Below are 26,300 nucleotides of genomic sequence, written 5' to 3'. Positions count from 1 at the left end.
TATATATAATTTCTAACTCTTAACTGCTCTAAAAAAGCACAGAATGTCATGGTTTCCCTGTCTCTGCCTCCTGTAAACATTCTTGGCCACGCCTACTTTTCCGCTCTGCACGGAGAACAGCTGATCAGCTGCAGCAGGAAGCTTGTCCCGCAGCGTGTGCTGCACAAAGGTGCAGGAGGTGCTAAATAATTAAAAAATATTTATTTTAAATAAAAAGTCCATGCTGATCATGCTGCTCATCCATCAATCAGCCAATTATGTGTCATGTCCAATCTTATTTTGAAAAACCACGATAGAGAAAGTCCGCAAAAAATGAACCGAGAAGTAGCGAGGGACTACTGTATTATGAAACAGTGTCATCCGGAATTAACCAAACAATGGACAATCCAACATACCAAAGAGCAAATTAAGATATTTAATCTAATGTGCATTATCCAGCAATACAAGCACCTATTTAAACACTTTGGACAAAGCCATGTTGTTCTGTTCAAAGACTAAGTTAGTGGCTATAGGTGAGAATAGGAATGTAGACTGACTGGTAAACAGAGAGCTTTGTCTTACAGCTCATCTCCCTCTTCACCACATTGGAGTGGCACATAGTCCGCAATACTGCAGACACTGTACCAATCCGTCTGTGAATCTCACGCTCCATTCTTCCCTCACTTGTGAACAAAATCCTGAGATACTTGAACTCCTCCACTTCAGGCAGAACCTCACCCTCGACCCGAAGATAGTGATACACCCTTTTCCGACTGAAGACCATGGCCTCAGATTTGGAGGTGCTGATTCTCATCCCAGCCGCTTCACACTCTGCTGTAACCGCTCAAGTGAACGCTGAAGATCACGGCACGATGATGCCAACAGGACCGCAGAGATGTTATCCTGAGGCCACCGAACTAGATTTCCTCCACCCACTGGCTGCACCATGAAATTATGTTCATAAAAGTTATGAACATAATCGGGCAGACCTGGCAAAGTTCAACTCCCACCCTGAAGGGGTCCGACTAACTGCCGGCAAACAAACTCGCACCGCTTGTATAGAGACCAAACAGCCTGTAGCAAGTTGCGATGGGCCCCCAATCCCATACTTGCAGAGCACACCCCACAGTGTACCCCGAGGAACATGGTCTTACACCTTCTCCAAGTCCACAAAACACATGTAGACTGGATGAACAAACTCCCATGACCCCTCCAGGACCCTAGTGAGGGTAAAGTGTTGATCCAATGTTCTATGGCCAGGATGGAACCCGCGTTGTTCCTCTTGGATCTGAGGTTTGACCATCGATCGGACTCGCTTCTCCAGTACCCCTGAATAGACCATACCAGGTAGGCTGAGTGTGATGCCCCTATAATTGGAGCACACCCTCCAGTCCCTCTTTTTGAAGAGGGAAACCACCACCCCAGTCTGCCACCAGTGGTATTGCCCCAGATGTCCACACAATGCTGCAACGGCGTGTCAACCAAGACAGCCCCACAACATCCAGAGCCTTAAGGAAATCAGGGCAGATCTTATCCCCGGAGACCTATGGCCACAGAGCTTTTTAACTTTCTCAGCGACCTCAGCCCCAGTTATGGACAGACCGACTCCAAACTCCCCCTACTCAGCTTCCTCTGTGGAAGATATGCTTGTGGGATTTAGAACGTCTAAGAAGTATTCCTTCCACCTCCTGACAATATCACTGGTTGAAGTCAACAGCAGCACACTTTCACTGAACATTGTTAGTAAAGTGTTGCTTTCCCTGCCTCAGCGGCCTAAATATGTGATTATTTATGGAATTTGCCAAGTGCAAATATAGTATAGAAAGGCTAAATATGTGAACACTCATAAACTGTCTTGCTTTCTAATTAGCTAGACAGCTGACGTTTTGAGTGAGGTGTCATCCAGGGGTCACTGGTTGATTTGGCTTGAACGCATAGAGCTGCCGCCACCCCTTCATCCCCTTTTTTTTTCTTATCTTGCCTCTTGGAGTCTTGTTCCATCCCACACAGCATGTTGTATTTATAACTCAGGCTCCTTCTCTCCTCTTGATTCCCATTTCCTTACCTCATCCTCATGCCTCCTCATCTTTTACCTCACACGTGTGTGTGGCTTTTTATCATTTTGATGCATCAAACCTTATGATTCAGTCAACAGCTCATTATGACAGACTATAATATTAACCAGGATTAGTGAGACCTGTTTTCCATGTTTTTTGTTCTTTTCTATACTTTAGAAAAGTGCTCTGCAAACAGAGCAGTCATAGCATGTACTTCGCTAATCTTGTTTTGGCAATCTTTGCATTTTGTAAACAACAACAACAACAACAAAAGTCTAAAAAAACAACAACAAAAAACCAAAGGGTGAATGTCAGTCAGTGTTTATAAAGGGAAGATTTAGGTTTGTAGTGCTGGAAGAAGTGTACATTTTTTGAAAGAATTATGTTCTTTGGAAGCTGTACTCCAGTGTCATAAATGTGATATATATATGTTACCTTACGTATATAGGCGTGTGTGTCTGTGTGCAGGTGTGATGCTAGCCAGAGCTTTACTTTTTTAATTATTATTATTGGGATGAAGCAGTTTGAAACATGTTGATTTTTTTTTTCTGGTCATAAAATAAAAGTCTATTCAGCAGCAGGCTTTCCATGCTAAGTCTTTCCAGTTGGTTGCTTTGTGAAGTAGCAACATTAACAAGATCTCACGGGCTTGTGAGCTCTCTGAAAAAAAACAGGCCTTTGAGGAAAAACCGGAGTTTTCCTGTCAAAAGAATTTCCAATCTGCACACATCTATCTTTTTTTTCCTGTTGCTGTTGCATGCTGTTGCACCGCTGCAATGTCTCATGGACAAGAAGGGAAAAGACTATAGGGGAATGTTTGTTAAAATACTATTTTTTCCTTGTAATGTTATGACATTACAAGTCTCTCTTGTAAATGAGTCCCCGCGGCTCAATGAGGCTAGCTTGTATAAATAAAGGTTGAATGAAAGAAATGAACAAATTGGTCCAAAACAAAAAAAAAAACAAGAAAATTAAGATGAATTAGTTTATAATCAAATCTTTAATGGTGAAATCTAAAAAGGAGCAGTTTCAAAGAGTAATATAGAGTAACATATTTGTCACCATAGCAAAGCATAACAAAATAGCATCACTATTTCCTCACAAATATGTTGTTTCATTATAACCACCACATTATAACCTCACGTACACAGTCAACCAACATGAACAAATGTCCAGCATGACTATTGTAACTCACGTTATGTTGGGGTCAGTCAGGCTTTGCTTTCATGTCTCCAACTCGTCCAAAATGCTGCAGCTCAGTTATTAACAGGAACTAGCAGGTTTGAGCACATTTCACCGGTTCTTTCCTCCTTCACTGGCTTCCTGTGTGTGTCAGAATTGATTTTAAAATTCTCCTGCTAATGGCCTTGCAACCTCATACCCCTCCGACCTTCTTCATCCTCATGCTCCTTCTCTGACTTTGAGATCATCAGACCAGCTGCTCTTGATTGTACCAAAAACCAGGTTGAAGCTCAGAGGAGATCGGACATTTTCAGTCATTGGCCCTAAACTTTGGAACAACCTGCCCATCAATATTAGACAGCTCACTTCAGTTTCTGCTTTTAAATCTCTCCTCAAAACACACCTGTACTCATGGTCAGTTAACACAGGGTGATCTGATTTAGTATTTCATTGGTTCTGATTACGTTTTGTGGTTTTATCTTTTTTTTTTTTCCCTGATGCTGTAATTATTATATCTTGTTATTTTTATTTTGATGCTGTGATCTTTTTGTTAAGCCCTTTGGTAACAGTTCCTGTTTTAAACGTGCTATATAAATAAATCAGCTGACTTGACTTGAACATACACAATCACACACATTGCAGCATTTTTACCTCTGCGTTTAAAATATAAAAGCAAATTTTGAGGTAAAACACAAGCAAGAAAGAACAGGACAGTACATTCTTAAAACACTTCTACAAAAACGCATTAAAAAAATATGTAAATTAGAATATATCCTGAAACCTTATCAGATTGTGTTTTAATCTGACCTTCCATTTTTCATATGCTGCCTGATTTTAAATGTCTGTAATGACTTCCTGATCTTCATCATTCCCTCAGTGTATCTCTTTGCTTCTTAGATACGCTGAATTTCTAACGATTGTTGTTCTTTTCACTTGGGTGTGATTGACGTCAGTTCGGCTTCTTGCTGCTCTCCTCTCATAAACCTGCATGTGACATTTTTGTACCACAGCATCTGACTGGCAAGTTTTGTTCTCCAAGAAAGCATTTGGCACTAAAACTGTTGCAGCCTTTGCTACAAAAGCCTACATGAACAGACCCTGAGATTTTTCAGAGTGTTAAGCTACAGTCTGCACAGAGGTGTTTTTTGTGGTTTAAACTTTTCACAGGAGTAATCCATCTGTCTGCAGCTGCTCATCCCCACTAGGGGGGAGCTGAAAGTGAGATGTCAATGTGAAAAACTTTGTGAAGTAACATCAGTACACAGAAGTGTTGAAATGATGTTCGCTTTAGAGTGAGTCAGAGTATAAAACTGTGACACCGGCACAAAAAAACATTCACTGTGATGTCTTTAGAACGATGACACATTTCAACGTATCTTTGCTAATGCATCTTAAGCCAAAGACAGGTTTATTTTTCTGTAGCTACAATATAGTTGTTAATGTTCTCTTGGTTCTCCTTTCTCTCCTTCTGTGCAACAGATTCGCTACATCTCACAAACGCAAGGTTTACCAGGAGAACATTTATTGAATGCAGGGACAAAAACAGAACGATTCTTTTGCAAAGAGTCTGAATCACCTTATGCAGCATGGAAACTAAAGGTGAGCAGTATTTGCACATCTCACGGGAAAAATGGTGATTTCATAGTCAAAACAACAGATCACTCACTGTCTCAGGTGTGCTAATACTTTAAAGGTAAATGTCGTGAGTCAATGTTTACCTCAATCTACAACTTTTTTTTCTTATGTCTGTTTGCAAAACATATATATTTGCAGTTTCCAATAATGACATTAAGATAACTTTTTAGATCAAATATGTTCACACTCTGTCACATATAATATGTATCAATTTAGAACTCAACGTTTTCTAGTCCCTTATGATGAAGATTAATGGTTGAGGATTTCATCACTATGTTTTTTAAGCATCTGCTTCAATAAATTCACATCTCGTGTTCTCAACTGTTTTTGTATTTTGCTTTGCAGTCAACAGATGAGCACGAGACAGAGACGGGGATGAAATCAAAGGAAGCGAGGAAGTACATCTTCAGCTGTTTGGATGACATAGCGCATGTATGTTTAGCTATTTAAACATCAATGTTCATAACAGTTCTTAACAGGAAGCGGAACATCAGTTGTTTAGTTTAACTAAAGGAAGAAAGTGCTCAGGTGTAGGAAGGGAATAGGTAAGATACATGTTTTTTTGTTGTTGTTGTTGTTGTTGTTGTTGTTGTTGTTGTTGAACAAAAGGCTGATTGAAAGATTATCTTGCTGTAACTTCCCCCTAGTAAAAAGCCAAGTTTTAAGTTTCTCAAGATTGAGTTTTATTTTCTTAGAATAGATCACAGGAGTTCCCCCAGTAATTCTCAATGCTTTATCAAATTTATAATATTTCATGTCATTTTAAATAATCCTGTTTATGTTTAATAACATTTTAACATTTGTGTAAAAAAATGGGTACGTTAAAATCGTTCCATTTTAAAGATCACGCTGCATTTTTCATTTTGCTTTACTTTTTTATGTTCTGTAGATTAACATGTAATTTAATAATGTTTGTTTTTTTCCCTTCAGGTGAACTTGATGATGAATCTGGATGGTAGTGACTTGTTGGCAGAAAAAGCAGACCGCCGGGAGTTTGTAGGCCTGCTGAAGAAGATGTTGCTGATTGATGCAGAAGAGAGGATTGCCCCTGCTGAAGCTCTCATCCACCCATTTGTGACAATGCAACACCTGCTCGACTTTCCGCACAGCAACCAGTGAGTCCTCTTCACTTGGAGTTTTCAGCCATGCTTGACACATTATAATTGTCCCATGTAACTTGTTGTTTCTATTTTGTCTGAAGTGTAAAGTCATGTTTCCATATCATGGATGTTTGCTGGACTCGTCCCAGCACGTATGAGGCTTCCAACCGAAACAAAGGACCCTTCGTTAGACCTACACCGGCCGCCTCAGTCAACCACCCCTTCAGTAAGATCCCAGCTGTCCATACGCAAGTAAGCTGCTCAGAAAGTGTTTCTGCTTTCATACATGTGCATTTAATATTTTTATATTTGTGCCATCAAACCAAAGAACCAACATTTAAGTAGTATGTTTTCACACTATTAATTACTTTTTTTTTTTTTTTTTTTGAAGTTGGAAAACATGAGAAATATCTGAGTGATGAAATAACAAACTTTGCTGGTTCTTGACAACCAATGTTCTGTTCTGCTCATTTGTTCCTGTAAAGACTTGTTTTCTTGCTTTTATTACCTTTCAATATGCTGACTTGCCCATCTTATTGCGTCCTAGCACTGCTGTCATGGCAACTAAATCACGTCATGTTTCTGAGGTCATGGCAACAGTACAAATCAGTATTGTTGCTGAGGAGAATAGAGGAACTGACCCCCTTTTCTGTTTAATACTTAACTGCAAAATGTTTCAGAGTCTAAAATGATAAAGATGGAAACAAAAAGAACACAAATATTTCAGTATTACCCGTTGCAAAAAGCTGTTGATTACAACAAAAGAAGAAAAAGACGATTTTAAGAGTTTCTGTTTTTCCTTTTTAAAACTGAAACCTGTGAAAGACTACCTGCTCATATGCATTGCACAATAAACCTGATCAGTTATCTTTTTTTTTTACATTTCTAAAACACTTTACGAAGAGTTTAAATTACAACAAAGTAGAGTAGACTTGCTGAAAAATGTGACTTTTTTGGTATTACCCATTTGAAAGACTGCTTTGTGTTCACTGTCATGAGTATGGGGGCTGGGCAACATGCAGTAACAGAACAATATAGCCCTAGTTCTTGTTATCCATTAAATGTGATTATACCAAGGCACGAGAGCTGTGTTAGTGGTGAAGGAAAAACACATGCTCCACACAGCTTAGCCTGCTGCTCTGATTTACACTCAAGTTCAACATTGTTTGACATCTTGGTACTTGTCCAGGTTGTCAAACAAATGCAACGTTGGACGTTGAGCCTGCCATAAACGTGTCAACTGTAATTTGAAAGTCAGTTTAGCAGACCATTTGTGTAAATAGGTAGCCAACTACATGCAGTTACAGCAGTTCTACATAAGTGTTTTTAAGCAGTCTTTCCTAAACAAGTGGACTTTGATTATATTTTGACTTGTATTCCTTGCCTATGTTAATTTCAGTCATTTGTTGTTATTTTGTGAAGTCTTTTTGACAGTTTAATGTGTTAAAACAAACTGCTGAAAAACTAATTGAGATATTGCCATCTACTGGCTGGAGTATGCTATAGTTTTTGTGCACTTCAAAGTAGAACTCATGTCTTGTTTCTCCAATTTTTTTTTTTTTTAGGGTTTAGTTCCATCAGCACCCTCAGTAATGCACCCAGGTATACCACTACAGGCTGGAAGTGCTCAGTTTGGATGCAATGAGTCATTCCAGCAGGCTCTCATTCTGTGTCCCCCCACAATACAAGGTACGACATGTACTGCAAATATTAGTTTAACTTGTTTATTGTTCTTTTTGGTGATTAAAGTTGGCATCCTAAGGTTAAAGACTTATCTTTTTGTTGCCTTTGCAGGTATCCCCACAAATACAACAAAACAAGCTGGCTACCCTGTGCATATGGAAGCCTCTGTCCCGCTGGCCACTCAAGCTCCCTCAATTCAGCCAATACAAATCAGACCTGGAGTCATCACACAGGTAGGGGGTCAACAAGCATAGAAATGGTCATGGAAAATTCAGCCTGCTGTATATAGGCTGAAATAAAAGGACAGCAAAGTCTAATTGAGTGATGCAATAACAGTATTGGGTTAGAGGTGGACAGTTGAGCATGGAGATCTCTGCTCCTGTTTAATGATGGGCGGGTTCTCTTCACAAAGATGGCTTCCTTCACCCCTCTCAAACTAACGGTCCTCTCTATCAAGGATGTGAACATCTTCATTCCTGAAAGAGTGACCGCTGTCCTGCAGATGAGTGTAGACCGCAGAGTCCTGGCCTGATGATGTTGCGCTTCTGTATTGGGTCATCCTTTTGGCCAGTGGTTGTTTAGTTTTCCCAATGTAGAATTGATTACAGTCACTGTATCAGAAATGTTTCTACAAAGGATCTGTCCAGAGGACCTGACTCAACCTTGTTAGATTTATCTACGTGGATTATTGAGCATGCATCAGGACATCAGTATAATGAATCATCACTTTTCCTCACACCAACAGGCCTGGTCGAGCCGCACACAGCAGATATTAGTGCCCACTTGGCAGCAGGTGACATCTGTGCCCCCACCACCAACCACTTTGGCATCTGACACTGTGTCAGGCTCTCAGAGAATTGGCGATTGGGGGTAAGAAACTTTTCTAGTTGAGAAAGTGGTATATATGTATTATAGCTCCAATATACAGTATAGTTTTATAATTCCTGGTGTTTTATTAACTTTAGTTGATGTGATTCTTGAGTAGATATATAAGTCTGATGCAGCGTGAGTCAGATAATTTGTCAAAAATGGCACTAACGGCTTCTGGCTTGACTTTCACTGATCGCGTTTCACATTGCAGGAAAGTGCGTTCCCATGGTAACCATTACACCTCCATGATTGCACACCCTCAGCCATTCTTAACCAACCAAATGACCATGTCCACCCACCAGCCAGTCAACATAGGCATTGCACATGTGGTGTGGCCACAGCCAGCTGCAAACAAAAGAGCAAAACCTTGTGTGAACAGGTACTTCACATAGCCTTTATCCTCAAGGAATATATATATATATATAAATATATAAATGTGCATTTCTGAATGTGATTATTTTCTTTTCAAATCATATGTAGGTGCAGCAACAACTCCCAAAACACAAACATTCAAAATTTACCATGTCACTCTCCAAAGATGGCCGATACAGCAAAGAATGTGGAAGAGATCGAGGAAGAGGAGGCCAAATGTCTAAAGAAAGGGCACTCTGTGGAGGAAGAGCAAGTAGCAGAGCAAGTGGAGGAAGATGGTGAGGAGAATTGCTGTAAAGTGGAGCCAGACTGTGAGGAGCGCTCGGTTTCGCAGGAGCAGCGGCAGGCCATGGTGATCTCTGACCTAGCCAGCCCAACTGTTAGTGTCATCAGTATCAGCAGTGATGAAGAAGACAATGCACAAAGACACTCAATGGGGGAGTGAGTACTGACTATGAAGTCTCACTTAAAAAAAACAACTCAGAAGTGGTTATTAGAGTTGTGCATCTTACTTTTTCCTCTGCTCCTGCACTTAGATGTAAGGGTAGTGTTGACTGTGAAGCGTGTCAGAGCACGGTCAGCATGGAGAGGGTGTGTTCTCTCAGCAGCCCAGACAGTACGCTCAGCACCAGCTCTTCTGCTTCAGCACAGTCCAGCAACTCCCCCTGCAAACACTCCAACAGGTAAAGGTGTTTATACAGAAAAATCCTCAGACAGCAAATGTACTGATTTTGATTAATGAGGCTACTTATATAATATTTTTTATTCAGTAGTAGTATCAAACAGCACAAGTGAAGCTATAAATGTTCTTCTTATATTTGTATCTTTCTGAAGCATGTCGGATGATGAACAGGAGAGTGGTTGTGACACGGTGGACAGCTCGCCTGCATCGCACGGCTCCGGCCACAGCAATGGTCCCTTTACAGAGCGTCACTACATTGCTGACAGCAACCAGAACTGTGAGCCTTGTGTTGCATGCGTTGCTCCAGAAACTGAGCCCAGCAAACCAACGGTTCGAACTGTTGTAGTGCCGCCGATGCGGGTGCAGAACAACAACAACTGTGCTGTTAGCGAAACACCTGGAAACACAGGTAAAACCATGACATATACCGTTCTTTTAGCACAAATGCATTTAAATGTTTGCTCATTTTATTTGTCTACTATGTGCAATTGTTGGAAGTGACTAATAGAGTTTTAGAGAAAAGTTTAATTTCTCTAAACCTAAATTACACCGATCAGTAAATGAGAATATAGGACATTTTTCCTTCCCCAAGCTGTTGTTATCCACTCAGACAGCTAACTAGCCTCTGATGACATCATTTCAGCCTAAAAGACTAGTCACTCCTACTGTCTGCCCTGCAGGTCACATGGCCTGGGATTATGCAGTGTTAGTAGGCTACAGAGGTTCTAACAGGTGATTATGGGTTCCCTACACTGATAATTTTGTTCTGAGTGGATACTTGCATGGTGTCAATACTTTTAATTGTGGTTCTAGACTCACTCTCAGATTTGCTGTGTCGGTGTGTATATGCACTTCTTAAATCTACATAAGACACTCATAATGATCATTAAATGTTAAAGCTTCTCAGCAAAATATGCAATGCGTACATATTCACCAGAAAATGTTGACTTTTTCTGGATACTTCAAAAACATTATGAAATAATATTTCTTTTAGGGATTTAAGTTGGGTTACACGTGATAATGCTGCGGTTAGTGGACACAGGTGACAGTGCTTTTAAAAAAATTATAAAGTGTGTGTTTGCTTAGAGAAATTCAAATAGTCTCATTGCTTTTCATGTCTACGCCATCTCCCTTCACAGCCTTCAAACTGTTATAACTATAGTCCAACATAAAAGGGCATGACTTTCTATTTTAGTAGTGCCAGGTTTATTTATAGGTGATGCTATGTTCCCACACCAAACTCTATGATCAAGCTTAGTTACAAACCTCTCTCACATCTCTAAAACATTTATTTATAACCACTTAAAAGAAAGGATGGATACAACCATGTCTTAGGACGTGGAACTCTTCCAAGACAGCTGAAATAGCTGATCTGTTTTTAAAGCTTCCTGCCATAGATGTTAGGAAGCGAGCGCCGAGATTTGTTGTATATTTTCAGTTGTTGCAGTGGAATACAAGCTCCTGCTCCGTCTTGTTTGTGTGTTATTTTCAGTTTGCTGTTGATGGCTGGGCATCAGGTTTTTTCCTACACTTATACTATTTTCTTTCTATGGTCATTTCTCCTTCCCTTGTCACATGACCTCCTCCTCCTCCAGTCTTAGAGTCTTCATGCCAGTTCAAAAGGCGAGGCATTCCTGGACGACAACATCACCACTCTACCCCACTCCTCAACAGGCCACAAAAAATCACCCCCGTGTTTCAGCCCCAGCAACAGCAGCCTATTGGTTTTGGGCAGGTGAGACATTTTATGTGTAAGATGAAAAAGTCAGCTGGACATCACAGTTTTATACAATTTAAGGGTTTTTGGCTGCTGAAAAGAAACAAAACTGAGCCTCATCAGTCAATTATAATTAATAGCATTTGACTGATTGGTCATAATGATTTAATAGATGTGGTTGGTTTTATTGAGTAGCATCATTTGTGTCCAAACAAGGATTTTTCTCCTTGTAGGAGGTTTCTTATTTATATTGTCACAGTAAGTTCTTAAATTCAGCACCACTTACTATTTGGCGTCAGAATCTAGCACACTGTAACAAGGTGTAATTTCTAAAGAGATGGTTCTGACAACTTTTGACAAACATTGTAATAAAGAGGATAATTGAATAGATTTTTGGGGTGTAGAGTGATATGGGGCTGGATATATATTGTTGATTATCAGTTATGAGTTAAGCTCATAAGATATGCCTGTATTATGCAAGTAACCTCATTGTGTGGGCACCACCTCTCTTGGAGAGGAAAATCAGTCTCTATTTACTCCAAATTAATGTAAACTGAAACGTGAATTATTTTCTCGTGTTTAAAGGGCATCAAATCAGTTATTACACACAGATATGCCAAAATAATCACAAATTCGGTTGATTTTATGTATTTTATTATAAAAAATAATAATTGTGATATATGTGATGAAAATTATGCATGACAAAAGTTAACTGAACATCAAATAGCTTTGCATCAAATGTCTAATTGATTATTCAAATTAGTGAAACTTAAAAGGCAGATTTTGGACTGGTTTTGTTGGTGAAGTGGTTAAAAATTGTGTCTAAAGTGAGCAATAGTTTGTCTGATAAGTTGTGATGTAGGGTCACCAGAAAGGCATTGAAAAGTCTCTTTTACCAGGATGAGATGATCAGAGATGTTTCCGGCAGCTGCTTAAAATGGTTCCCACCTCAGATATTCCAGTTAACTGAGAGGCTGAAGTCTCCTCCAAGTTCACCTGTCACCTTAAGGGGACGAGGGTCCATATGGGAGTCAGCTGGGATGTACCACTCTGCGGTGTGATGGTTGCCTGGTAGACAGATCTCAGGTTAATGCCTGGTTCTGGTTAAGCTGGGTTTCTTCTCTCCAGTTCTCTGTGCAGAAGCGTGTCTCTCTGGAGTTTTCTCTCCAAAACTCCAGTGAAGTCTTCTGAGCATCTCTTCAAAGTGTGTTTTTCTCCAGAAGTTTTCTTTGACGAAGTCTCAGTGAAGTGTGTTTGTGTAGAAGAAGTTGTGAAGACGTGAAAATTAACTGTCTGTGTGTTTCAGAGATGAAGGTCCACCCCTCGGAAGTCTGGTCCTACCTCTTGGCTTTGTTTTTTTTTATTTTTTTATAAAGGCCTCTTAAATAAATCTAGTCCCTTTTCTCTGCCTTAAAAGTTTTCCTTTTTAAAAGAGAAAATAAGACAAATGATTATCTTAAAGAAAGATTACTTGAAACACACATTTTCATGAATAAACATTCAGGTATGACATATTTTGAATCAATAACATGCAATGTTCCGCCAAAAGGTGTCGCTGTTCATCTCCTGGAAAGGAATGCCATTAAACAAAGGGTCCTTTAAGGTGTTATCTTCATGGGAACGAGTTCTGGGAGGAATACTCCTTTTTTGATAAAGGTGCAATCAACGTAGCAAGTTCGGATGTTTCAAAAACTTCGAGGTCAATTGAACAGAAGCTCTCATTAAAACGATCTGTCCGTTTCATGGGAAATGAGTTCATACTGGCAATGAGGTTAACACAGTGACGATGTTTTTTAATTACATTTACATTAGTGTCAACTGCGAAGTTTGTGAGCCGAGTTGAATATTTGTAAAACAATGTCTGCTTGTTCCCAAGGGAATATAGATGAATCTTATTTTAACAGTTTCAAACACAAAACACAGGAATGATGTTTGTTTAAGATGAGGTGAACTCTTTTTCTATTTGAGCTGAGGTGAACTGTTTCTAGCAGCAATCATCATCACTCATTTCACCGTTTCAACCACTACGCCCTGAATTACTGAGTTGGTGTAAATTTTAAGAGTCAAAACGTTTTTTTTTATATATATATATATTGCTTATTGTTTAGAAATATTGGAAAAAAGTAGCAAAAACTCAAGTCTGTGTCAGTAAAACTAAGCCTGACTTATTCAGTTTTCTTCTTCTCTCCTTCAGGTGCAGCATTTCAGCTCCTGCCACCAGGAGTGGAACGGGAACTTTGCCAACCGGCGACCGCAGGCCTACATCCCTCCTACCATGCACGGGCACACGTTCACACTCTCCCACAGCAGTCCCAACCACACAATGGGCCCCCACCCCCACCTTGGAGGGCACCCGCACTCCCAGCCTACCTTACTGTCGTACCCTCCGTCTGGTCCTCTGGTCCCAGCTGCCCCTGTGGCCCACCTGCTGGCCTCCCCTGGGGCTTCTCGCCCTGTCCTCCAGCCTACCTACAGTATCTCTCACCCAGCAGGCATTGTTCATCAGGTGGCAGTGGGTATCAACCCCCGGCTGCTGCCCTCCCCTACCTTACACCCCCAGGGCCAGTTCAAGCCCCTTTTCCCCCCACACTCTTACATCGCTTCACCCGCTTTCGGCAGTTTTCCTCTGAGCCCTACCAAAATAAACCAGTACCCTTACATCTGAGTGTGGCTGCTCTGGTACCTTTTCTACCACCGGGGGGCTAAGCAGGATGAAATCTATCTCAAAACCACAAACATGGCTTTCTGTTCTGAAAACCATGGCACAACCACAGAGAAAGCAAACTATTTTTGGAATCATGTAGACTTGGGTGTAACTGAACTTCAAGCTTTAAAAAAAAAGAAGAAGAAAAAAACTGGTGGTGACGATTTAGCAAAAACATAGATGGAAATAACGTATGGATGACAGAATGAAAGAATGGACGAGTAGTTCAACTCACCTAATGTGTTTTGCACATTTGATATACCTTTGCATCGGATCTTTTACAAATACTCCTCAAGACAGGTAAATAATTGGGGTGTTGTGGAATAGTTAGATCCCCCTGTCCCAGCTATTTTTCTACATTGCCTTCTTATGTGTGCAAGACACATTCACATTTGTAAAGCCATCCCAATCTCTAGCGCTAGATTGACATATGCACATGTGTCCACAGTGTACGTTGTACTGCGTTTGAAGTATTTGTACCCTTTTTCGGTGTCTTTTGGTGTTCGCAATGTCAAGTCAATAATCAGATTTAAATAAGGTTGTTCCTCACGCTGCATGTGGTCTTGCATGAGCAAAAATGTAAACGGGAAGATGCATAGACGTTGCTCTTATTGTTCGTGTCACAAGACTCGCTGCATTGTATAACTGTCCTCAGCCATAGTGCCTTACATATTTGAGGTTGTTCTTGTTAACTACTTATATACGACTATATACATGAATATTAATGTACTGGACTGCAGCACTTGAAATTCCAATCAGTTGATGCATCCTATGTGTGAGTATGTATATGCACATGTGTATATGTCCATGCATAGCGTGCATGGATGTGATATATATATATATATACACACACACACACAAATATATAGCGGTGCTTTTTTCTTTGGTGTTTGTATATTTCAGTGTGTTGTGAGTTACCTTTCTGTTCTCTCTGCAGAACAGCATGCTTTGCTGTTGCGGATGCCTGCTGTTTCCTTAAAATTGTTTTTTTTTCTTTCTCCCCGTCAGTTCCCGAATGAACTAGTGTAAAAAGTGCAAGTACTGAGTATTGCTTAATATTTGATAATCACTTTCTATTTAGTGAAACTTACTACTAACAGTATTTGTACTGTTTAAAAACTGCAATACAATCTAAATAGTTGTTGATTATTTGTTTAATTGTCCTTTTTTTGTTGTTGTCTTTCTCTTTTTATTTTGAGTGTTTTCACTTTTATTTTTTAGATGTTTAGACGTGTGATGGGCATGGCTTTGATTAGGTAAGACAAAAAAATCAAATTAATTTCCAATATGGACTCTTAGCCTGAGCAAACCGTGCAGTATTTGATATACACACACATATATGGACATATATTATAGAGCTAGACTATTTAGTACCGATGCTTGATAAGGTGTGAGTTACTTGTGTGCAATTCCCTCATTTATGCATGTGTGACAAAGTTAACTTTTCCCCTTTACATTATACCATTTGTTAAAGGCTTATTAATGTCAACTGCTTATTTTATACATTCCGTCAGGGAGAATATATACATATATATGTGTGATGGTAGTACATACATATATATATATGCTGTGTGCGTGCATTTCTCTTTGTTCTTTTACTAGTTATACGTGTTATTGTTTAATTTTTGTCCTTTATTTGAAATGAAGTTGCTTGTGCAGCACCAAAGACTGTAATTCATTTTATGAGCAAGGTAGCTATTCTGTTTGCGTAGACCTCAGTCATACTGTAGTTGTAGAATGGGGTTTGATTAAAAACAACAACAAAAGTTATATCTTAAAAAAAAACAAAAAAAAAAAACAAGATGGAAAACAAAAAATAGCCAATGTTTTGTCTTGCTTTTTGGGCAATTAATGAGTCGTATCATTTCTGTCATGAATGTATCATAGATAAGCTGCTATGTGATGATTGCCACTTCGATAGCTGTGAAATGAAGTGATTTCTCTCTTGAGTTGAAGCCTAGCGTTTTGTATTCGTCCCTAATGATCTAAAATAGAGTTGGTTTGGTTTATGTGTTTGCGTTCATATTTGGAGTGTCACTGTAACTACTGTATTGCTGATGATGAACATTCAGTTGCGTTTGTTGTCGTTTCTCGGGGCGTGTGTGTGTGTGTGTTTTTGTTGTGCGTGTTTTTTTGCATCAGTATTTTAATCCTTATTATTAACCTTTTGGGCTCGTCACTGCATATAAACAATGTATCGATGTAACTTACGTTTTGTATGTTTTCATATCGATGTTTTGTACACGTCAGAAGCTGTAGCTTGCAGGACTGATTTAACTTTCTCATTGTGAGTATACCGTGTACGACCAGTACTCTTTTTGTGAGTTACAGGAGCACTGTGAGATGCCAGGAAAAGGAAAAATAATAATTGTGTCCCATCGAAAAGCTTCTATAACCTTTCCACCAGTCGCACGCAAACACACTTGCCACTAAGCACTTACACAGGTAGTGAGGCTTGGAAATAGTTGAATGGTAAAACAAATTGACACAAATGTCACAGCTCTAAAGCATTTTTTTTTTTTACAACTTGTTTAATTGTCAGATTCATAAAAAGTAAGCTTTGTTTTATTTAAGTGTTTTATCTGGATAGAATACCAGTTGTCACAGTTTGATGTTCGAAACTGCCTTGTGTTCAGATCGCTCTCCCCTTTATGAGTGTCTCATGGAAATGTTTCGTCAGCGCAAAACAACGGCCATCGTTACGTGTTTATTAAAACTGACAGTGTGAACAGCACTGTGCATGTGTGCCTTGAGATTCAGAAAGTAAAAGAATTCAGTGAGGAAGAAGACAGAATCCAACCAATAAACCATGTAGTCGGTCTTTCCTCTACCAAGAAGGGAGAAAAAAAAAAACCCAGACTGTATCACAGTTAGGCCTGTCACGATAACACATTTTTTAATTGTCTCAGATAAATTATTGCGATAAACGATAATATTGTTTGAAACTTGACAATAATTAGTAATTGTCAAATTTAAAAAGAAATGCTGGTTAATTTTTGTGTAGTACCTTTTTTGACCACTGGATGGCAGTAAAAGACTTTGAGCCGAAGAATGGATAGTGAGAGAGCGAGCAGAGTGTCTCTTTAAGAAAAATGGGAGGGAGGCTCCTTGACGTGACATGGGCTGTCTCTCGTTCCCGTTTTTCGTTTCTGAAAATGGCGGACGCTCGGTATGGTTAGCATTGCATTTGTTACACAAAGCTTTTAATTTAAAAAAAAATCAGTAAACAAGTTTTCAGCTTCTTTTTACTTGGAAAAACAGCTTTTTAGACGAAGGCACGGGTTTCAACCAGGAATTTTGGAGCTTTGACAAGATGGAGGTTTTTTTTCTCCCGAGGTTGTCCTGTTAGCTTAGCTCGTAGCTTAGCGTCTTTTAATGATCCAAAAACGTGATTTTGGATGGTTAAAATGGATTTTAACGAGAAAGGGAGGGGTCAGTGAAGAGCACTGGATTTGAGCCTTTTGTCATCCAGTGTCTTCAGTAGAACGAGAGACACGAAGAAACGATAAAGCCGATAAACGAAAACGAGGTCGATAATTTTCATTTATAATGCGATTAATTGATTTATTGTTTATCGCGACAGGCCTAATCACAGTCATTCCAGACTATTCAACTTCTGATCAGCTCGTCGTGAAAGTCTACTTTCAGACGCGCCAACACAAGTAGACGACAGTCTCTGCATGAAGTGACACTCTACAATCATTGAGTCATTAACTCTGGCTGAACAGCAGATGCAATACTTTACATTGTGCAGTCATTGCACCACAAAGTGTTCTTAGATGAGCGCCACGCTTTACGTTAACTTGCATGAACACATACGTCGCTTCACTGTGTCTTCTGTCCTGCAAATGAAGGATAAGTGGCAACAGGTGTTTGCAAATCAGAGGAGACGTGTTTTTCTGTCCGCTCTGGGTGTTCGTGCTCTGGATGGAAGCTGCTCCGTCAACGAGATTGTAATTTCTCTGCAAGTCACGAGTGCAATACCCCACGAGAGACACTGAGGCTGAGACAGTTGTGTGCTTTTAATTGCCTATTTTATATTATTTAACCTTTTTTTTCTTTCTTTTTTGAGCTTTACGATCTTATTTAATTTAAATATCACTTTGGGAAAAGTATTTCACAATGACGAGGCATGAACTAGACAAGATTAGTGCTTGAAATAATTCCCCGTTAATTAGCATGTGAAGTGTAACGTTTTAATTCCCTCCAAAAGGTTTTACACCAGCAATGCGCCTGCGTCGACTCTCCCATATTTGTGATGTTAAAAAAAAAAAAATAGAAAAGAAATGGATGCAAGAGGAGAGAAATCTTTCAAATGTTTTCTTTTTCTTTTTAGTGATTGACACCTTAAATCATGACCAAGCTGTTTTTGAGGTTTACTGTAACAGCATAAAAAGCTGTCATTTGTAAAGAATATAAACTTTGATATGAAAATAATCCTCTTAATTCAGGGTTTGTAAGAATCTAAATGTGCTACTGTGTAACAGATTTGATTGATTTGAGTTTTTTTTTTGGTTTTGTTTTTAACTCGAGCTTTTATTTTCATTCTGGTCATCTCTTGTCAATTTCAGAGTTAATTCACGCTGCAAGTTATGGAATCGTGCGTTTCGATCGCTCATCCGCTCAAATTTGATCATGGATTCTGAACTGTTACCGTTTTATTACCTGTAGATTATTTGTGGCTTTGTTTTTATGTTTTACTTTCATTTGCTTTTTAATATTTCATTTTGTGCTACACTAGTTTGCCATGTAGCAATTGCACTGTGCAATATTTACAGTATGAGGACTGGGAAAACTAACTCGATGGATGTGATGTCTCTTACACTTTGCGATAGTGTTTCCTCTCTAGATCTCAGTAATTTAGGTGTGACCAAGCCTTCTCTACTTTGTCACATTAAGCGGGTTTTCCAGGTGACTCTTTTGGTGAGTGTCAAAATAAGACTTTAATGGTGTATTATTGTTAAGATTCACTTTGAAATAAAAAACAAATCTATTGATGCAGCTCTTCTTGTCTCTGACTGTTTTTCATGCATGCATAAGCAACAATTTATAACAGTTTAACTGAAAAAAAAAAAACCAAGTTTTAGGTTTTTGGTTCACTTTATGATGTAATTTTAGTTCAACTAGACAACCCCACATTATGAAGGTACCATGACCATGCTTGAGAATGGATTAATGTCTTAACTGTGGCAAAATAACTGGCCTCGTTTGACCTCAGAACTGTCAACCTCCAATAAAGCTTAATGTTTCCAGTTGGGCAAACTTTCATCTAACAAGTGGATGATCCTGATCTAGCTGCTTCCAGCTCACACGAGGCCTTCGTCTTAGTGACCCGACTAACCAAATCGGGCTCAGACTAGAAAAAGGTAAGACTTTGAAAAAGTGGCTTCACTGCCCAAAACATTTTAATCATCTATAATTGTTTTTAAATGGTGACACTTTGTAGTTGGTTAGACATAGATTTAAAAATATATATATATATTACCTGTAAAAATGTATGACTTGCAGATCAACATGGGAGTTATTTGAACTTATTCAAGATCATTTGTCATTCGCACCACGTGGTGCATGTGGTGGAATGAAATTGTGTACACAGGGTCCCAGTTACATCCAACAAAGTATTAACATGTAAAAGAAAAACAGTATTAAGATGTAATATATGAACTAAGAAAACCGCTAACACACTAAGCACTAATAGCATAGAAAATATACTATGGTCAACACTTTTAATAATACTGGTTTCCAACTGCACTCCTCTGAGATCACTAAAACCAACTTGAAGAGCTTAAACAGGTTTAAAAACAACAATTAGTTTAAAAAAATATATATATTTTAATTTTTTTCCCCATTCCCTATCAGAAATACTTCGGTGTGAAGCTGCAGGTTTGAATCGCCCGTGTCTTTTATGAGTCTAGGCTGCCCTCTTGTGGACATCCAGCAGTACTACAGTCCACGTTGCTTAAAAGTCATCTTTATTTCTTTTTATTATTTATTATTTCTTTTTTTTTTAAATTATTTATTTATTCTTTAGTCATTCGCACTATATATGGTGCATGTGGTGGAACAGAATTGTGCACACAGGGTCCCAGTTACATCCAACAAAAGTATAAATTGTCAAGAAAAAAAAGTAGTGAGATCCAAGATATGAATTAATACTTATGCTAAACTAAGAATACACTAAGCACTAATAGTACAAAAACAATACGCTGAACAACAGCAGCACGGACATGCATCTGTGTGAGCAGATGAGTAAATGAACACAGCGGCGTGAAATATATCAGCATTATAAGGTCAGAACTTTTTTTAACCACAATTTATCTGCTATAAACCTTTAATACTCTCACTTTCCCCATTTATTTATGTCCCCCTCTCTGTAAGAAGAGACCAGTGATGACATGGAAGCTGCTCCACTTGAAGCGCGGTCTGACCTCCAGTCGACCAGCAGAGGGCGCGCTGGCGCCGCTCAGCTCTCTCTCCGGGTAATTAACGCACCGACGCTCTTCTGCTCCGTTTGACCAGGAGGCAGACTGACCTGAACATCCACCTCCTCCATTGTTGCAGCAGCATCACTGAATGTCACCTGAATCCTCCCCGGCGGCTCTGACTGGACGGCTAAATGTCAAAGCTTTGGGCAGAGTGAGGGCTCTGCACCACCCCATGATGATGATGATGATGATGATGATGATGGGTGGACCGCGCGCATCGGAGCGGTAGGGCGCGTTTCTTCAACACCGCGTCCTCCCCTCCACCCTCCTCCTCCGGACACACGACAAGCCCGCGTGACGGCCGTGTCCCACTCCCTCCCCGCCCCACGTTCACGCACGTGGATTGATCCAATGTATTATTTACGAGCGAAACTTCAGCAACTTATCCAGTGGATATGTCTCCCCGCGTGAGGAGCGATGGGCGGCCAGGTCAGCAGGAGGAGGTGGGGGCCAGCTGCAGCTGTGGAGCGGAGCCCGGCGGAGGCTCGGCGCGCAGGACGGCTGTCGGAGACAGGGGGGGCGGTCTGAGGAGCAGACTGGGAGCCGGTGCAGTGGGGATGCTGGGAAACTGTCTCCTGTCTGTGGCACCGCTGTTGCTGCTTGTCCGGTGCGCCGCGGCCGCAGAGGGTAAGCAGCTCTGACCGGGTGTGTGCGCGCGTGCTGCTGTGCTGCACCAGCCTCTTTAAAGCTGCACTGCGTGTGGCACCTACTGGGAATCAGGGGAACAGAGGATGGATCTATTGTTTTCTGCAGGCAGCGTTTTGTAATCCACTGCAGGGTGCATGATTCACTGGCTGTGCGGATGGATGAGTACACAGAAATAAACCCAGCTCTTTAAACTCTATACTTAAAACGATGCATGCTGCTCAAGTTCAATTAAAATATGTCACAAAGTGTGTCTTAAAGGCTGGTGCCCAACTCTGACATGAGCTTTCAGTGGATTGTGGCGACTCTGCTCTGCTCAGGGTTTGCTGTTGTGCACTGCAGCTCCTGTCTCGTGCAAATATTTGGACTCCTTTGTTTTAGTGATTTGCAAGAACCCTGAAGGCTGACCCTCACTCCTCTCCAGCTCCTCACTGTGGCTGAGTGGTTAGAGCAGTTGCCCTCCAATGCAATGCAAGAGTCGGAGGTTCGCTTCCACCAGCAGCCACATGCCCAAGTGTCCCTGAGCAAGACACTGAACCCCTCACTGTCTTCGATGTGTGTCCAATCAGTGCATGAATGTGATAAAGCACTGATTATTCTTTGTGTACATTTAGTAGAGTGCTGTATGAATGGGTAACTGAGGGCCCAGAATGTGTTTTAAAGAGCTTTGAGTATCTTGATAAAATAGAAAGATGCTAGTTCATCCATCCATTCATTCTCCTGCCTCTTCGTTTGAGTTGCAGTTCCACAACAAAGGGCTGTGAAAGAGTATAGTGGTGAGCTGTGGGGAGTTATTTTGGGAAGCAGTGCATCTACAGGGCAGTCTGTGCTTTTTAGACCATTTGGGACAGAACTAATGACACACATACTGTGGTCCACTGTGGGGCTTGTATGGAAGGCAGCTGAGGGAAGCTTGGCCCATTTAGCTGCCCTTCAACCAACATTTTGAGAGAGTGCATTTGGCTGCATCTCTGATTATTTGTGCCACTTGATGGCTCTGGAACAGCCTGTGGAGCCACGGCTGGAAAAAACCAAGAAGCTCTGCAGGTGCTGAACAAACAGCCGCTCGCTCCCTCTTCCTCCTTCGGTCTGCAAACTGATGTGGCGGCTGTAGGCTCACCTCTGCTGATGCACTGCTACAGTAGAACCTCCCTTTCTGTGCCTCCTCTTCCTCCTCCTCTTCTTTCTGGCAGTCAGCACATCCATTCTTAAACACGAGTGCAGCAGCACCACCTGAGCTGTATGGTAAACATTTGGTAACAGAAGCATCTGACGTCAGATTGAAAGGTTTTGGAATATTTGCACCAGAATCCAAATTTTAGCCAGTTTGAAAAATTCTTTGGTGGCTCTTCATCAATTTTGTGTGCGTTTGTTCCTCAGAGCAACACTAGTAGTGATCTAATCACTCCAATAATTAATCGGCACTATGTGAAATAGTTCACAATAACTCTTTTATGTTTAAGTTACTTTGCAATGGGTGCCTTTAAAACAAGTAATAATTTTCGTATTTGTTTTGGATGGAGTGCATTTCTAGTATATTGGACTATAAGAAAATCAAACAGAAGCGCTCATTTATTGGCAGCAGAGATTTTGTTTCATAACAGCTGACCCAGATGGTGTGTGTGGTTAAAGTTTAAGTGCATATGAAGTTGCATTTATTCATTTTTTTTTATATGCACTTTGGAACTTTTCCCATCTTTTATTGGAAAGGTCATCCGGACAGTCAATCGCAGGACTAAAACTGAGACACCAAAAGACAGAGCACCATGCACACATGCACTCAGGTCAGTTTAGAATCACTACTAGGCCTGTCACGATAAAAAATTTGCTGGGTGATTAATTGTCTCAGAAATTATTGTGATAAACGATAATATTGTTTGAAATTTGACAACAATTAGTAGTTATTGTCAAATTTAAGAAGAAATGTTGGCTAATTTGTTTTGAGTGTAGTATTTTTTTTACCACTGGATGGCAGTATAAGACTGTTTGAACCAAAGGATGGATAGTGAGGGAGCGAGCAGCGTGTCTCTTTAAGAAAAATGGGAGGGAGGCCTCTTGACGTGACATGGGCTGTCTCTCATTCCTTTTTTCGGTTCTCAAAACAGCAGACGCTCGGTGTGGTTTGAGCTCTTTAGCACAAGTTCGCAGAGAAAAATCAACTTTTTACACGAAGGCACAAGTGTCAACTGTGAATTTTGGAGCTTCGACAAGACGGAGGTTTTTCCCCCCCGAAGTCGGCCTGTTAGCTTAGCTCGTAGCTTAGCTTCTTAACTTAGCTGCTTTTAACGATCCAAAAACGTGATTTTGGATCGTTAAAATGAATTTTAAAGAAAATAGAGAAAGGGAGGGATCAGTGACGAGCACCGGAGTTGAGCCTTTTGTCATCCAGTGTCTTCAGTAGAAAGAGAGAGACATGAAGAAATGATAAAACCGATAAATGAAAATGAGGTGGATAATTTTCATTTATCATACGATTAATTGATTTATTGTTTATTGCAACAGGCCTAATCACTAATTAAGCTAATTTGCTTTTTTTTTTTTTGGATTAGCCAGAGAAAACCCACTGACAAACAGGAAGAACATGCAAAGTCCTCACAGAAAGGTGTGCACAGCCAAGGTTTAAATTTAAAGATCTCTTTACTGTGAGGCGACAGTGCCAACTAATACATTAACAAATGAACATATACAGGTTGAACGTAACCAAGCCATAAAGTCCTGGGAAGTCCAGATGTAATATTTTAGAAATGTTTCTAAAGCTTTGACTATTGCCAGAGCACAGCTCACTAATGGAAGTTCTGAACAAACTGTACCTCTTAAAGTTCAAGCTGACAAACGACCTCACATGAATGGCTGTGGTCACAGAGGTGACATGCACCCTGACACAGCTCCAGACGTTTTCTGTGCAATGAGGAACAATCATCTCAGCTGCACCTGAATCATTAACTGTGCATGCTATAATGCTAGTTCCAAAATATATATGAAATGGCCCTTTTGAGAGGTTGCCAAGTGGTTTTTAAGAGAGAAAAACAACACAACGGTGTGACAGGAAAAAGGTCCAGACTTCAACTTCAACATTTAAACTGGCCATTCTTGATGGATCTGCCTGGACAAATGGGAGGAACTGCCCAAGTCCAAGTGTGCAAAGCTTAAAGAAGCTTAAGACCTGAAACTGTTAGTAGCAACTTTCACCAAGTTTTAACAGTCTGAATGTTCTAAAAGATTTCTGGATCATTTCGATTATATTTAATAGTGTTCAAAAAACTGCAACGTCCTGTTTTGAGTACTGTGTGAGGTTAATGGAAAAATAAAGGAGGAAAGTGGGAGGGATGCTTTCAGGTGTATTGCAAAGAGTTCATCTGTGAACTGTAGACCTGCATGTTTAAGTTATTGTGAATGAAAAACCATACTGTGGGGGATTAATATCCAAACTTCCTGCCACCTTTCTTAACATCTGGATCAGAACCAACCTGGTTTCTATGGCAATGACAGGTTTGGTCTTTTTACATATCACATTTTGACCATTCGAGAATAGTTCAGTCATTTTCACATCAAAGATAAATGATTATATTTAGGTTGGATCACTTCCCAAATGTTTTACTGTGCTCACAGTTGTTTAAATGATGCCCTGCAGCAGCTTGAGGACACACCGAAGCTACGAGGAAATGCCTGTGTGACGTCAGGCGTGTGTCCTCCTCCAACCACGATCTGCCTGTGGCTTCTGGCGCTGACAGCTTGCCTTGGACAGGCGCTGACCTCACAGGCCTCGAAATAAAGACTATCCTTGAGCTGTTTCCAGATTCATAGTAAAACAAATAAAGTCTTCCTGATTCAGACTTGATGCTTTTCATTTTTACTCGTGAATTGACAGATAATGCATCAGTTTGTGTCACTGCCAGTGCTTTTTCCTTCTTTTTAAGCTTCTGAGCTTTTTCTTGCTTTGTGTGGTGCAGCATTTTTGCCATTTTCTTTTCATTCCATCCAGATTTTTAGAGCTGGTTAATGTTCAAAAACTCCAAGGAATAGGGTTGTAAAAGAAGACATTTAGCACTCACACTTGGTCTGATTCTCTGATTGCATGAGAAAATAGATTTAGGACCATTTGTGGAGCATCAATTCCTTTTTTATTTCCTTGTTTCAGTGATTTATAGTTAGTTATTTTGTGGGCGATCCTTCTAGAAGGACAGAAGATGTGTGTAGATCCTGTTGTTGTTTGTTTGATTTCGATTGAATTAGTTATTTTAGATTTTTATCTGTTTGAGTTAACATTCACTTGAGACTTGAACATGTGTCTTCAAGATACATGCATATCATATGATATGCATGTATCTTGTATCTCTCGCAAGCTGTGTGACGTGCACCATATAAACATGTTGCACATCACACAGCTTTTAATCAGCTTCATTTTGTGACTTTCTCGTTTTGACAGGAAGACAATATGAGTTCTGTTCAGCATTACGCAGAAAATTGAGCGCAAGAAAGGACAATACAAACGCAGCCGAGATGCAGTGCTGGCAATCCATCAGAGTGGAACATTTGCCAATATCCTCCGCCGCTATAATTCACTCCCAGGACAGTTTTTGTTTCTGTCAGAGATTTTAAAAAGTCACACAAGAGTAGTCTTTTTTCCACCCTCACCACTGTAAACAAAGCAGAGCGCACTTCTAAAACATAGTAGTGATGATGGGAAAGGCAAACAGGCTTCTCATTAGCATCACCTACCATCTGCCTTGCACTGTCCCGCCTATAGTTCAGGGAATATTGTTCGTGTGTAGCGGTTTATCTCTGTATCATCCCCTTCCCTGCGTCTCACTGTACCTTTGAGCCTGTGTGCTTTTGTTTCTCTGTTTTTTTGTCTGTTTGGCTGAGGCTGATGGCGGATGAAGGCTTGGCTCTGCTGCTGCCTTAAAAAGGGCAGCAGGCTGCCTGATTTACTGGGACTCACTGTGTAACACTCCACACAGCCCTCTGCACAAGGCCAGTGTTAATCACACTGCATCACACTGCAAACAACAACAACACAAGAACATTAGTTTGATTCCATCTGCTTTTTGAAGGCATGATAACAAAACTTGTCTATTTAATTAAGTTTACGCTATAGGTTTGTTTTCTAAAATGTATTACCATATTTTCTGGACTATAAGTCACACTTTTTTTCATAGTTTGGCCAGTCATGCGACTTATTGTCCGAA

General features: G+C 40.2%; 2 protein-coding genes across 2 annotated transcripts in view; both read left to right on the top strand.

Annotated features, from left to right (window-relative positions):
- hipk3b (homeodomain interacting protein kinase 3b) overlaps positions 1-14,738 on the top strand; it is a 36,349-nt gene extending 21,611 nt beyond the window's left edge. The window contains exons 4-16 of the mRNA XM_037690529.1: positions 4,698-4,817; positions 5,199-5,285; positions 5,784-5,968; positions 6,055-6,205; positions 7,519-7,642; positions 7,748-7,869; positions 8,382-8,506; positions 8,718-8,885; positions 8,987-9,319; positions 9,415-9,561; positions 9,713-9,969; positions 11,156-11,295; positions 13,472-14,738. Coding sequence (XP_037546457.1) covers positions 4,698-4,817; positions 5,199-5,285; positions 5,784-5,968; positions 6,055-6,205; positions 7,519-7,642; positions 7,748-7,869; positions 8,382-8,506; positions 8,718-8,885; positions 8,987-9,319; positions 9,415-9,561; positions 9,713-9,969; positions 11,156-11,295; positions 13,472-13,942 — 2,430 coding nt within the window. The 3' untranslated portion in view covers positions 13,943-14,738. The remainder of the gene's footprint in view (positions 1-4,697; positions 4,818-5,198; positions 5,286-5,783; positions 5,969-6,054; positions 6,206-7,518; positions 7,643-7,747; positions 7,870-8,381; positions 8,507-8,717; positions 8,886-8,986; positions 9,320-9,414; positions 9,562-9,712; positions 9,970-11,155; positions 11,296-13,471) is intronic.
- Positions 14,739-20,861: 6,123 nt separating this feature from the next.
- kiaa1549lb (KIAA1549-like b) overlaps positions 20,862-26,300 on the top strand; it is a 74,384-nt gene continuing 68,945 nt past the window's right edge. Inside the window, exon 1 of the mRNA XM_037693451.1 lies at positions 20,862-21,093. Within this exon, the coding sequence (XP_037549379.1) occupies positions 20,862-21,093 (232 nt within the window). The remainder of the gene's footprint in view (positions 21,094-26,300) is intronic.

The sequence above is a fragment of the Nematolebias whitei genome, chromosome 2 (genome assembly GCF_014905685.2).
Source record: "Nematolebias whitei isolate Nwh7 chromosome 2, NemWhi1, whole genome shotgun sequence".
In the NCBI taxonomy this organism is placed as follows: Eukaryota; Metazoa; Chordata; class Actinopteri; order Cyprinodontiformes; family Rivulidae; genus Nematolebias; species Nematolebias whitei.
This window is presented reverse-complemented; position numbering and strand designations above follow the sequence as displayed.